Source organism: Phoenix dactylifera, chromosome 1 (assembly GCF_009389715.1).
Source record: "Phoenix dactylifera cultivar Barhee BC4 chromosome 1, palm_55x_up_171113_PBpolish2nd_filt_p, whole genome shotgun sequence".
Lineage (NCBI taxonomy): Eukaryota > Viridiplantae > Streptophyta > Magnoliopsida > Arecales > Arecaceae > Phoenix > Phoenix dactylifera.
In genome coordinates, this window is record NC_052392.1 from 17710167 (window position 1) to 17725164 (window position 14998).

General features: G+C 40.2%; 1 protein-coding gene across 1 annotated transcript; it reads left to right on the plus strand.

Annotated features, from left to right (window-relative positions):
* The first annotated feature begins 10490 nt into the window (after positions 1-10490).
* On the plus strand, positions 10491-13856 carry LOC103701574 (cation transporter HKT8-like). The gene is made up of 3 exons (XM_008783695.2): positions 10491-11690; positions 12309-12533; positions 13442-13856. Exons 1-3 carry the CDS (start codon positions 10528-10530, stop codon positions 13638-13640), a joined length of 1587 nt encoding a protein of 528 aa, XP_008781917.2. The 5' UTR covers positions 10491-10527; the 3' UTR covers positions 13641-13856.
* The last annotated feature ends 1142 nt before the right edge of the window (positions 13857-14998 follow it).

The following is a 14998-nucleotide window of genomic DNA, read 5'->3' on the forward strand; positions in this document are numbered from 1 at the left end:
CAGTCCAATTAACAGCTTTAAATTCCAGCACAGTAATCTGAATTTTTCCACTCCTATTAGCCCTTTGGAATCCCAAAAACCAGCTTCCAAAGAGGCACCAATGTTACCCAAGTTTGCCTTGAAACAAGTAGTCAAAGAAGCTTTAATTACCCAAGCAAACATTGAATAACCAAGTATCTTCCCAACAAATTTGAAAACAATATATCTCACAACTTCCAAGCATAATTAAATGCATAAGGAGGGATGCCCAACAATTCTCCCCCTCCCGACTTATGAGGAGAAATCAACCATTCCTACCGAAGCTCTACACTTCTCATGCTTGTCTTTAGACAAGGTTTTAGTCATCATGTCTGAACTATTATCATCTGTGTGAATCTTCTCAAGTTGCAATGCCTTGAATGAAAAGTAGCATTCTTGCTCAAATAAATAGCACTTTGACTATCACAAAAGAGAACATACTTCTCTTGCTTCAAGCCCAATTCATGTAAGAATTGTTTCAACCAAAGTACCTCCTTGCATGCTTCTGTAATGGCAATGAGTTCAGCCTCTGTAGTTGATAAGGCAACACACTTTTGTAATTTAGATTGCCATGAAACAGCTCCCCCTACAAAAGTCATCAAGTAACCTGAAGTGGACTTCCTAGAATCAATGTCATCCGCCATGTCGGCATCTGTAAACCCATCAAGCATTGGTTTGCCCTTCCCATAGCATAAACAAATATTAGAAGTCCCTCTGAGATACCTTAAGATCCACTTAACCAGTGCCCAATGTTCCTTTCTGGGGTTAAAAAGAAATCGACTAACAACTCCAACGGCATGTGCTATGTCGGGCCTAGTACAAACCATAGTGTATATCTACGAACCAACAGCTGAAGCATAAGGAATTTTCATCATCTCCCTCTTGTCTTCTTCATTAGAAGAACATTGCTTTGAGCTAAGCTTGAAGTGTGCAGCAAGTGGACATCCAACGGGCTTTGCTTTGTCCATGTTAAATCTTTCAAGCACCTTCTTGACATAATTTTCTTGAGATAACCAAATCAGTCCCTGTTTGCGATCACGAATGATTTTTATTCCAAGAATTTGTTTTGCGGGTCCCAAATCTTTCATGGCAAAAGACTTGCCCAACTCCATCTTCAAGTGGTTGATCTTGGAGGAATCTTGGCCCACAATTAACATGTCATCAACATAGAGCAAAAGAACAATGAAGTTCCCATCCGAAAACTTTTTCACAAATACACAATGGTCTGAAGTTGTTCTTGAGTAACCATGCTTCACCATAAAGGAATCAAACTTCTTGTACCATTGCCGTGGAGCTTGCTTCAAACCATACAAGCTTTTCTGCAATTTGCAAACTAAATTCTCCTTACCCTTCACCTTAAAACCTTCCGGTTGCTCCATGTATATTTCTTCTTCCAAATCACCATGAAGAAATGTCGTTTTCACATCAAGTTGCTCAACTTCTAGATTCATACTTGCAGCCATTCCAAGTACAACCCGAATAGATGACATCTTCACAACAGGTGAGAAAATTTCATCGAAATCAATACCCATTTTCTGTCCAAAACCTTAACAACTAGCCGTGCCTTGTACCTTGGGATTTTGTCACCATTTTTCAGCCGAAAGACCCATTTATTCTTCAATATTTTCTTTCCATTTGGCGGCTTCACCAATCATAGGTTTTGTTTTCAAGCAAAGATGTCATTTCTTCTTGCATTGCCTTTAGCCAAGCATCTTTGTTTGCATCTTCAATGGCTTCTTGGTAGCTTTTGGGCTCACCTTGATCACTAACCATGACATATTCATTAGTGGAATACTTCTTGGAAAGTTTTCGCTCTCTAGTTGACCTTCTTAAAGTGGGTGGTGTTGGAGTTTCTTAACTTGACGGCTCCCCCGCATCAACATCATTTGTATTTTCATTACTAACCTCGTTATCATGGACTTCCTCATGAGGTTGCTGCAAGTCTTCCACAATTTCACCATGCACCGAAGATGGAGAAATAGGTTCCAAGTCCACAAGATCATTGGTACTTGACTTGTGTTGCACATCTTTGTCAAAATCCTCTATGATTTGATCTTCGAGGAAGACAACATCACGACTTCTAATAATTTTCTTGTCCACCGGATCTCACAATCTATAGCCAAAATCATCATGCCCGTAGCCAAGAAAAATGCATTGCTTTGACTTGTTGTCAAGCTTGGATCTTTTATCCTTGGGGATATGCACAAAACCCTACAACCAAAAACTTTCAAGTGAGCATAAGAAACATCTTCACCACACCAAATTTTTTTCGGGGACATCACCAAGCAAAGGATACGAAGGGGACATATTGATCAAGTCCACCGCTGTCCGCAAAGCTTCTCCCCAAAATGGTTTAGGTAGCTTTGCATGCGAAAGCATACACCTAATCCGTTAAACAATGGTGTGATTCATCCTTTCGGCGATGCCATTTTGTTGAGGGGTTTTCTTCACTGTCTTTTGATGTTTGATGCCTTGAGCACTACAATAAGCATCAAATGGCCCAAGGTATTCACCTCCATTGTCCATCCGAATGCACTTTAATTTTCTCCCCTTCTCTTTTTCAACCTTGGCCTGAAAATGTTTAAACACATCTAGAACTTGATCTTTAGTTTTAAGTGTATAAGCCCAAACTTTTCTTGAATAATCATCAATAAAAGTAACAAAGTAAAGTGCACCACCATGTGATTTAGTTTTCAAAGGGCCACAAACCTCCGAATGCACCAAATCCAAAACATGTTCTTTTCTAGAACTCAAGTTTCTTTGAAATGAAACTCTATGTTGCTTACCATTTAAGCAATGAACACAAATATTTAAGAGACATACTTTTCAAGCCGAGTAGGAGCTCTTTCTTGGCCAAAACTTGCAGCCCCTTTTCACTCATATAGCCAAGCCTTTTATGCCACAATTCGATGGAAGAATCATTTTCAAGAGTGTTGACAACACTCGGACAGATTTTGCCTTGCATCCAATAAAGAGTTGAAATCTTTTTACCTCTAGCCACCACTAGAGAACTCTTGGATAACTTCCATTTACCATCACCAAATTGGTTGTTGTAGCTTTCATCATCTAATTTTTTGGTAGAAATTAGATTAAGATGAATATCCGGTACATGTCTCACATCTTTGAGCAATAATTTGCAACCAACATTTGTTTTCAAGCATATATTATCCATTCCAACAATTTGAGAAACACCTTCATTCCCCATCTGAACATGCCCAAAGTCACTTTTGGTGTAGGAATTGAAGAAATCAGCACGTGAGGTAACATGAAATGAAGCACCGGAGTCAACCACCCAATTAGAGTCTTGACAAGTGAAATTAACATAATTGTCATTACAAACAACCAACATCTCATTGCCGGAAGTCACCACCGTGGCATCTTCTTTCTTTCTTCACTTTTCTTGCTATTTTTGGCTTTAAGCTTCCAACATTCTTTCTTCATATGTCCTTTCTTGTGACAATAGTGGCACTCAATATCTTTCTTCGATTTTGAATCTCCCTTGGAGCTATCACGACTTTGATCTCGAATGTGAGGCGTTCTACTTCTACCTCTTCCACGCCTATTAACAACAAGTGCCTCCGAGTTAGAAGAATTGGATGATTTTCTTCTAACCTCTTCATTAAACAAACTACTAGTCACTTGGCTCATAGTGACTTTGCCATCGAGCGTTGAGTTACTAATTGTCACAACCAAGGTCTCCCAACTTTTGGGCAACAAACTAAGGAGCAACAAAGCATGAAGCTCATCATCAAATGAGATACTCATGGTGGCAAGTTGATTCACAATGTCTTTCATTTGATTCAAGCGCTCCACAATAGATCCACTTTCCTTATACTTCAAGTTCACCAATTTCCAAAACAAGAAAGCTTTGTTAGTCGCCGTTTTTCTTTCATACAAACCTTGAAGCTTCATCCAAAGACTATGAGCCGAAGTTTCAGTAGAGACATGGTGGAAGACACTGTCATCAATCCATTGGCGAATGACACCAACGGCTTTTCGATTAAGCTTGGACCACTTTTCATCTTTCATCTCTTCGGGCTTCTTCTCATCACCTTCAATGGATCCATACAAGTCTTTGCAAAAGAGAAGATCCTCCATCTTGATTTTCCAAGTTGACCAATTGCTTCCATTGAAGCTAACCATGTGACCCACGTTGTTCTCCATGATTTACACAATCTCTACAAAGCTGGCTCTAATACCAGTTGTTGGAAAAAATGGCTCCCCACAAGTGTAGATCAATAAAGAGAACAAAAAACAAAACAAGAACACAAGAGATTTTTACGTGGTTCCCTCAATTGAGGTACGTCCACGGGACCGAGGTCCAATTTCACTAACTTTGCAGGATTACAAAGTATTTACAAGAGACACAAATGTCTCACAAAATAACAAGGGATTTCTAGGCCAAAATGAAGCTTTTGACAAAGGAGGAAGTAGCTACACAAAAGCTCCAAAACAAAAGAGTGAAAGGTTGCTGGAAAAACTGAAGAAAATAGGCACCAAGCTCTTCAAGTCACCAAAGAGACACAAAAATGCAATCCAATTAACAGCTTTAAATTCCAGCACAATAATCTGAATTTTTCCACTCCTATTAGCCCTTTGGAATCCCAAAAACCAGCTTCCAAAGAAGCACCATGATTCCCAAGTTTGCCTTGAAACAAGTAGTCAAAGAAGCTTTAATTACCCAAGCAAACATTGAATAACCAAGTGTCTTTCCAACAAATTTGAAGACAACATATCTCACAACTTCCAAGCATAATTAAATGCATAAGGAGGGATGCCCAACACGAGCAGCTATGATTGGCGGCATGTACATGGTGTAGGATATCAGGGTATGCCGCTCCTTTGAGCCGCGACTTGATCACAGGTCCTCAGTTCGCGAGCACCATTGCCCACCACACCCCACAGTATAAAGCCCGATCTCGGAGTAGGCCCCATGAAGACTTTAGCACCTCAGTTTTTTTTCCTCTCAAAGATAACGAAGATAGCATCTTTAGAAAGAAAAATTCTACATCCCGCTTTAAAAAACACGTCTATCATTTTATCAACAACTAATGTTCTGGTGCATTAATTGCCTTCCAGATAATATAAAAAAAAGAACGTTGGCGAATCTCAATTAAACCTGCCACGTTCCAAAGATACCGAAGGAGTGGATGGTAGTTGCTCGATCGTGATCATAGCTACGCCTTCTTGTCACCCATTGAGCTTTCCAATATACTAAGTGATTGCTTTCAAATATACAGTTTAGAAAAAAAAATTGAAAGTATGAGAAAAATAAAGTTAAATATTGTAATATGTTGTTAAGCATATTTACCATTATATAATATTGTACTAGTCCAAATATAATTAATATTTTTTTATTAATTTTGATATGCTTTCTTTATTAGATATATTGTTAGGCTATATTGATGTATATATTACTGCAATGGTAAATATGCATATTGCTAGCAGCGGCGGTTGCACGAAAATGGGACTAGTATTAAATGGATGTGAAAAACATTCTTTTACATGGCGATCTTGCTCAAGAGAGACATATGCATCCTCCTTTTGGTTTGAACATCTTCCAAACAAAGCCTGCTGACTTCAGATAGCTTTGTACAGTCTCAGACAAGCTCTGTGAGCATGATTTGCTACGTTCAATACTATTGTTAGTCAATTTGGGTTCGCTTCCGGTTCGTATGATTCTGCACTCTTTGTTCGCCGAATTCAGGGACTGTTCTTTTGTTACTTTATGTAGGCAATATGAGTATCATGGGTAGTGATCTCGCTGATATTTATTATTTTAAATAGTTTCTAAGTTAGCATTTTGAAATGAAAGATCTTGGTGCATTTGGTTATTTTCTTGGCCTTGAGGTTTCACACCCTTGACCTGAGATCACGAGCCGAGGTTCGCGGCAACCACCGTATACTTATAGGAAACTTTTTCCACGAGCATGCAAGGCATCTCATTATATTATCAAAATCAGAGAGTGAAAATAATTTAACTAATAATATGCAATCTTTATTTTATTAATTAACTCAACTTATAATGTCTCACAATTCTAACATTAGTCTAAGGTAATACGTAATTTAAATAAATTCTAATCTAAGATAACTTATGTCACAGTTTCTAGAGTCGCTCTCCTATATTAAAAAACTCTGGTAGGCTAGTTTTCTGAATCTGAAAAAAAATAAAAAATGTATAATGAGCTAAACAACCCAGTAAGCAATGAACACTTTAGCTAGATAAATCAGACAATAAATTAACTAATTATTTACAAAAAATAAATATATGAATTTCATCAATTTAAAACCAAATCTAGATATGCAGGATTATCGAAACATTATGTATGCCAAATTCAATTTTTCTCAAAATCTAAATATCGTTCATAAATCAATTTCTTTCAAATCATCAAATTCAACTTGACGATCCAGAACTATGAACACATCAAAGTGCCACATCATAACCCCCACTAGAAGGGTATCGAAGTGCAAACGTACAATCACCACTGGCAGAGTATCGAAGTGCCAATGTATAACCTCCACTGGCAGAGTATCAAAGTGCCAACGTACAATCCCTACTGGCAAAGTATCAAAATATAGTTTGCCTGCGAGTCCAAATTCGTTTTAATTCAAAACTCTTTTTCTCAAAACATGTTTGGTGCTCCAAATCGTAAGATGCGATTGTGAGGACCCGGCGGGCGTGTGTTTAGTCCCACATCGGTTATTCGCTGGGTAGATTTTGGGTACTTATACAGGATCAAGGAACCCAAATAATACCTTCTGGCTAGCCATTTTGGGTGAGGTCCTGAGTTGTTACAAATGGTATCAGAGCGGACCCGGCCCATAACCTATGTGAACTAGGGGATACTGCAACACGGATCTATTGGGGTTGATCACGGGCTGATCTTGGTGTTTGTGATTAGATTTGAATAGATTTGAATCCTTTGCCTGACGAGGACGTCAGGGCTTGAACGGAGGGAGTATGTGAGGATCCGTGCGGGCGTGTGTTTAGTCCCACATCAGTTATTCGCTGGGTAGATCTTGGGTACTTATACAGGATCAAGGAACCCAAATAATACCTTCTGGCCAGCCATTTTGGGTGAGGTCCTGAGTTGTTACAATATCGAAAACAATCAAACATAATTCATATCAAAATCCATACGTTCAACCAAGAATCATATAATATTTTAGAAAAAAAATATATAATAATAAAATACTATGCATCAAATTCATAAATCAAAAGTAGAAAATATTTATAATTTGCCGATAAATATAGAAAAAAAAGTTATATTACTTACCTTGCGAATGCAATCCAACTAATAGATCCAATTAATTCTGAAAATTCTTTCCATAGCCTAATATTTCAAAATTATACTTTTCATTAGAATTTCATTATAGTTATTTTAAAAAAAACCTAAATACCAACATCCTTACAGGACTGATCTAGCGGGAATGCCCGACACTCTAGTCAGTCTGATCAAAGTGAAATTGAATCACACTTGGAGTAGGACATAAGTGGTGCAACAAAGATTAGGACGATCAAATCTAACAGTGTTTGGCAGGGGCTAGGGTGGGGCTAACACGCCGCCCGACGACCCTAAATCAGGACTCTTTATTAGGGTTGACCCAAAATTATGAAGAAAAGTATTTTACTGATATATCATCTCTAGAGAGAGTAGAGAAAGAAAGTGCAGATAGAGAGAGAAACTTTATAGAGAGAAAAGATAGAGGAGGGAGAGAATCTTAGTCCAGGTTCAATCAGGGGTCTGGGTTTGGTTGTCAATAGCACGGGTCAATCTAGATCAATCAAGAGAGAGAAACTTTGTAGAAAGAAAAATAAGAAAGAAGAAGAGAGAGAAAGTGGGGAAGAGAGAGAAAAGAGAGAACAAAGTCTCTCTAGCAAAGGAAAGAAGAAGGGAGAGGGAGAGGGTGATTATGGTGGTGTCTCGAGTCAAAGAACTCACAGCTGGCCAACAAGCAGCCGGTGGCAACATGCGGTGACAACCGGCTACATCAGATCAAAAATAAGTCTATAAGCCACCATAGGGAGCCGGAGGGGGACCCCGGCGACAAGCGCCATGGCGAAACAAGCCGAAATCAAGAGAAAAAGTGATTGATCCACCAAAATAGGAAAAACATGGCATCACTCTTTTCCACCAAAAATTTGGTGATCACCAGCCTAATCGGGGTTCTCAACGACCTCGGAATAAGGAGGAAAAGAGTAGCTCAAGGGAGGCCGAGTCCTTACCTAGTTTCTGGCAACGGTTGGCCACAGCAATAGTGTTGACACGATCGACAGCCGCGAAAGAGATTGAAGAGAAATCTGGCGACGGCTGGGTTCTCCAGTGAAGTGGAAAAGGGATGAGGGGAGAGCTCTAAATAAAGCTCGGCCACAACCGAAATACGACTCAGAGTCGGATTCCGTCCGACCAACAGGAGGAGCAAGAAGACTCTATGAGGAGTCCTCTTCTTCTCAAGCAGGTGCGCAGCACGTGCTAAAAATTTTTTTTATTGGGCCAACTCCTTTGGAACAATTATTCTGGGCCGGTCCAACATGCCAGGCCCAGATACGGGGTATCACATGAGGTCTCACCTGGTCCTGATGAATACTATCTTTTCCAAGCTAAGTATGCTTTTAATTATTTAATTTTCAAAGCTGATCTAGCTGATAATAAAACTTCTCCAACTCCTCGTGAACCTAATGTTAAACTCATTTATATCTATGGAACACTACTTAGTGATGCTACTTTATATTGGCAATTGGTTGGGAATTTAATTGATTTGACTATCATCCATCCTAACATTGCATATATTGTTTATCTAGTTAGTTTATTTTTATCAGCTTCGCAAACCACCTAATATATAGTTGTACTCTATATTCTCCATTACTTTAAGGATACATTATTTCACGAATCTCCTTTTTTTGCGCACTTATCTCATGACTTATGTGCCCACTCAAATGCTGATTGGGGGGATGATTCTACTCATAGATACTCAGCGACTGGCTACCGTTTCTTTTTGGGAGATTCTCTCATATTCTGGTGAAGCAAGAAGAAAACAGTTATTGCCAGATCTAGTATTGAGCCCCAGTATGGATACTGCTCAAGGGCCTATTTGGTTATATTGGTTGTTAGAACATATAAGAGTTAAATACTCTTGATGTTGTCGTTCTTTATTGCAACAATAGGAATGCTATCCAAATTGCTCACAATCATGTTTTTCATGAATGCACAAATATATAAAAAATGTTCATCAATTTGTGTGCCGATACATTATTCATGGTACAATACGGTACCTTTCATTCATCTTAGTTGATCAAATTGCTGATATTTTTACGAAAGCACATGCACTTATAAGCTGCTTTCAAGACCTGATTTCCAAACTCAAGCTGGTTTTACTTTACCAGCTTAAATTTAAGGGTGGATGTTAAGCAAATTTACCATTATGCTATTATATTAGTCCAAATATAATTGATTTTTTTTATTAGTCTTGATATATTTTGTTACTAGCTATATTGTTAGCCTATATATATTGATGTCTAAATTGTTGTAACTGTTAAAATACGGGATTGCAAATAAGCATATTCTCTCTCTTATTGTACTTTTTTATAATTAATATATTCTTCATCTATTGATGTCTAAATTGTGGGTTTTGGCTTTGCTCTCGCACAAGCATTTCGAAAAGTTCAGAGTCACTTCATGCGGCACTCGATTGAACGATGACACTGAGAGCGGCCCAACGTCACCTGATTGTATTGCACCGAGTCCTGACACATAGGACGCAAAACTGAGCGGGGAAGGGTGCGACGGATGAGTTGCCCGTACTCCAAGCAAATCCAAAGATTCTTAAAAAAAGAATTTACTTGGTGAAAGGGGAAGGTGCGGTCACTTTGCATAACTTTTCGTGATCGTGATAGCCAACCATCTGGCTTCTATTCCTCTCGCTCCTATTCTTCCCTCCTTTCGGAGCGGAGTGATCCGACCCAATAAAATAAAATAAAATAAAATAAAATAAAATAAAAATAAAAATAATCCGGTCAACTCAAATTTATAAAAAATAAAAATAGTTTATTTAATTAATAATTCATTAATAAAATTTTGACTCAATTCAACTTTTTCGTCTATATTTCGAAAATATACCTAATTTTTTTAAAAAAATCATCTCAATCGGACAATGTATGACTAAATTATGGCTTTCTGAAGTTTGGCATGTGACTTGATTTTTTGATATGGCGGATCTCATTCTTGAATCTGTCCCGTCTTGCTCGAAGTGGTTAAAATAGTCCACGGATCCTTCTGGATCATAGAGCGGTAACAGATCATTTGGGGAAAGATGTTCGCTTCCACCATTATTCAAAAAAAAATAAAAAAGGGAGGACCCATCTTTGGAGATGAAATGGGCACTCAAGGAAGCAATGGCTCTTCCATTATTGCTCGCCCTATATATATACTCCTTCCCCTCCCATACCACAGAATATACCCAACTCCTTTACAAGCACTCCGTCTACTTAAACAAGCTCGACCTACTCGAATGGAAGTCGTTCCTGCTCACAGTAAAAGTCATATAAATTTTCGCAGTCCACTGCACCTGCAACCGCCTTCTTTCATCAGCTCTTTCCGTGATTTTGCCGTATCTGTTTATCAGTTTCTACTCTTCCATGCAAACCCATTGTGGATTCAGCTCTGTTACTTCTTCTTTGTTTCTTCCATTGGTTTCCTACTTCTAAAGATTTTGCCGATGCGAGATGCTGCGAGTAAGCCGGAGGACTTTGACTTGTTCTTCATGGCGGTGTCCGCGAACACCGTCTCGAGCATGGTCGCTGTCGAAATGGAGTCCTTCTCAAACTCCCAGCTTGTAATCTTAACTCTTCTAATGCTAGTAGGCGGGGAGGTGTTCACTTCCATAGTTGGCCTTCAGTTCACCATGATCAAGCTCGAGAAGAAGGAAACTCCATATAATAAAGCTGGCATAGAGCTGAGCTCCAAGGTACTCGCCGAGGTCCCCGACCAACTTGAGCTCGGGACAGTGGAGTCCGGTGCAATCAGTCCCGAGAGTGGCTCGGACTTGAGGTACAATTCTATAAAGCACCTGGGCTTTGTGGTCTTGGGCTATTTCTTAGTATTTCACGTCACTGGCTATGTGCTTATCTTGGTGTATCTAAGCCTCATTCCAAGTGCAAGAGCTGTGCTTGAGGGCAAGGGGATCCATTTCCACACCTTCTCCATCTTCACTATGGTTTCTTCATTCACCAACTGCGGGTTCATTCCAACTAACGAGAACATGATGGTGTTTAAGAATTGTTCGGGACTTCTTCTAATGATCGTAGTGCAGATCCTCGCGGGGAACACGATGTTCCCTTCATTCTTGAGGTTGGTCATATGGATCCTCAAGAAGCATACAAAGAGGCAAGAGTACGATTATATGGTGAGGAATCACGGAGAGATGGGGTTTGATCACTTGCTCCCTGGCCCGCATGCAGTGCTGCTAGCCCTCACCGTGCTTGGGTTTGTCCTGGTCCAACTCATCCTCTTCTGCTGCTTGGAATGGAGGTCTGAGGGCTTGGACGGGCTGAACCCATACCGGAAGATCGTGGGCTCACTCTTTCAGTCGGTCAACTCGCGGCACGCCGGCGAGTCCATTGTTGATATCTCCACCGTCTCGCCGGCCATCTTGGTGCTCTACGTGGTCATGATGTATCTACTCTTTGCTTCTATTTTCATTTTTTATTTGCCTTTATTACCCCACATGGCCAGCAGCATGGCATCCAATGGTGATTGGAGAACAGCTATGCTAAGGTAGTGATGGGTTTAGGTTGCATCTTCTTTCATGATGTCAACCACTAGATCGCAACTTGCACAAATCTGAGAGCATTCCAAATTTTTCTTTCATCCACCTGCACAGATCTTGAAGCCGTGCAATCCGACGGTTGATGTCATGAAAGATGTTGAATCAGGTGCCGAGGATACAACTCGAACCCGATAGTGATAGTGCGATACCTACCTTGTATCAACAAGCTAGAATGGAGGGGTTCATTTGAACATGGGTTACGCGTCAGGCACCGAGGTGCCCACTAGGAACATGTTTGTAGTGGAAGACTTGAGGCACGATTATTGTACTCTAGATGGGGCTCAAAACGTGCGGACTAGTCAACCACGTATGGCACGCGTGATTGGGTCACTACCTCGCGCACATATGTCTGTACTTGGTCACTATCGAAAGATAATGTGATCAGTGAATGCTTGATGTATATATATGTTAATTACTTTAGCTAATCATTCTTGCTAATTCTTAATTACCAATTGTCATTTCAGGTACCTTCCTCCTTGTACTTCTTTTATTCCTTTAGGAGATGGTAACGGGCCTTCAGAGCGTAAGGAAGGTGGCAGCAAGAGAAAAAACCTTGTGCAAAACCTGACTCTCTCGCAGCTCTCGATTTTAGCCATCTTCGTCATCATCATCTGCATCACAGAGAGGAAAAAGCTCTCCGAAGATCCCTTGAACTTTAGCTTCTTAAACATAGTCATCGAGGTGATCAGGTATGTTCCATGCTTAGTTATGACCTCAACATGTATATTGTAGCTATTACAAGAAGGCTTAGGTCCAAAGTTTGACAAATAATTTGCCAAGCCCGCTCATGGTTAGGAAGGCGAAGTACCACAACTTATTTGTAATCATGATGGTCGTCTACTTCCCAACTTCCCATACTGACCGTTGTAGTACCTTTGCCTAACACAAGTGTCTTGCTAACCATCAAACAGCAAGATAAAAACACGATTAGGAATGGAAGAAAGATTTGCACTTGGCAAAATGCATTCAGAAAGTAGAGGTGACAAGCTCTAGTGCTCTAACACCAGCCAAACACGTTAAATCTTATCCTGAGATTATTTGTTGCGTGAATAATGTGGGGTGGTGCTTTAGGGACCTATAGTAGTGTATCATTTAATGGTTGAGGACCTACACATGTCTACGCTCAGTTCCTCGGTTAAAAAACAAAAATGAAAGAAGGAAGAAAAACGTGCAAAAAAATGAAGAGCCACAAAACCGAAGTTTTAAGTCAACTATCCACTCTGTAAATTCTTTCTGTAACTTCTCTTTGTCAACAAATTCTGTGGCTGAGGATGCATGGTTTAATCCATTCAGCCTCCTTTTACATCAAAAAAAAAAAAAAAAAAATAGTCGACTATATATAAAATTTTTGTTCTCCGCTTTCATTTTCTATTTCTTTGATATTTTTCACAAGCATGGTATCATGCAACTAAAACTCAGCTACGTCTTCTATGCTTTTTCCGAGTAGTGTCAGAGCAAAGGCATTTTTAATGAAGTCATATACAATTTAATTGTTAGTACTAATCATACCTATGATCCCTCTCCTGTTTCTGATACTGTCTTTTTTATCTTTGAATGAGCATTTCAACTGAAACCTTTGCAAATTGATCGATCGCAGTGCATTTGGCAATGTGGGATTCTCGACCGGCTATAGCTGCAAACGTCAACTTAAGCCCACCGGGCAATGCGTGGATACATGGGTTGGGTTTTCAGGGAAATGGAGTACTGAAGGAAAGCTCACTCTCATTGCTGTCATGCTGTTTGGAAGGCTCAAGAAGTTCAGCATGGGGGGCGGTAGAGCTTGGAAGCTTGGCTGATCTATGTATACATGCTTCGTTTCCAGTGTACTACAGTCGATAGCTCGCTATATAAAGCATGAAACAATGGGGATGGGATTGGTTTTTGTAAGCGATATCAACTCAGATAGTTAAAGCTATATAAGCATGCCACAGGGCTCATTTGAGTGCTTCAATTGATCACCGGTGTTTGAAATCCAAATGCGATAATGATCAAACGATTGATTTCAAGTGCTTAATCATCGTCGTCATGATCATCACCGTCTTGGTAGGAGAAAAAGATCAAGTATCCTTAGAAAGCTAAAACCAGAAGCACCAGCTGAGACAAGCTGCAGGAGATCATTTGACAAAAATAGTCGAGCAAGCAGTCACCTGAATGCGAAGCCGTGGACCCACAGCCAACCAGTCAGCCGGCCCATTATACCCTCCTAAGTACTTGCGAGACCCTAAAATTAATGAGCATGGATCCTCTGCGGTGCCCCGCACCGAGTGATGTGCAGCCACAGATGGCTGCCATCGGACAGATATCAAGCAAGGCAATTCACAAGTGCATATCGTATCATACACAGTTCATTTCCTTACAGCAGTCGAGGGATGCACAATATTTTACGGTGCGCGGCCGCACATAGAGATCCTAGTTGAAAATTAATTCTAAGTCTTTTATTAATTAAATAATTGATAATATCCACTCCTCCAAGTTAGCTCTGTTAGTATCATGAGATTTTTCTTCAATAAAGCAGAAATTTGATAAAAGCTATCTAATGAGAGAAATACTGGACGCCACGAACTCGGAGCTGACAGGCCTTTCTGTCTTCGGATGTAAACCAAAGCGAACAACTTCGATTCTGACCGAAGAGTCGCCAGCAGAGAACAATCGATACGCATAGACAAAGGCTAACAGCCACAACAACCAACAATTCTAACAGTCTATAGTCGCGGCGGCATCACATCCTGCGCCCCACTAGCTCACTTTACTGCCCACGTGGATAGGCACCCACACTACTGCCGTACCATCGGCCACTATATGGTCATCATTGCATGCTATGTCGCCCCAGATAATGACAAACTGACTTTCCTATATAAGGGGAGTAACTTGGGGACTTCAGGTACGCAATATACACGCAATACGCTACCCTTCTCACAGAGCCTTCACTCTGTTGAACTCTCTCCCTTACATATTATTGTCTTGTTGCTCTGACTTAGGTATCGGAGGGTCCTTAGCTAGAAATTCTCCGGCAAGTAGATTTTTTGTAGGCCATCCAACGGAGGAGTCTAGCACCCAATGCCTCAACTAACCTGCTCAGCCCATCTTCAGCCAACTTCAGGGTCGTCCAAGCTGCACTCCTACTTCGGTCCGAATACGGCGGCAACAAATTGAC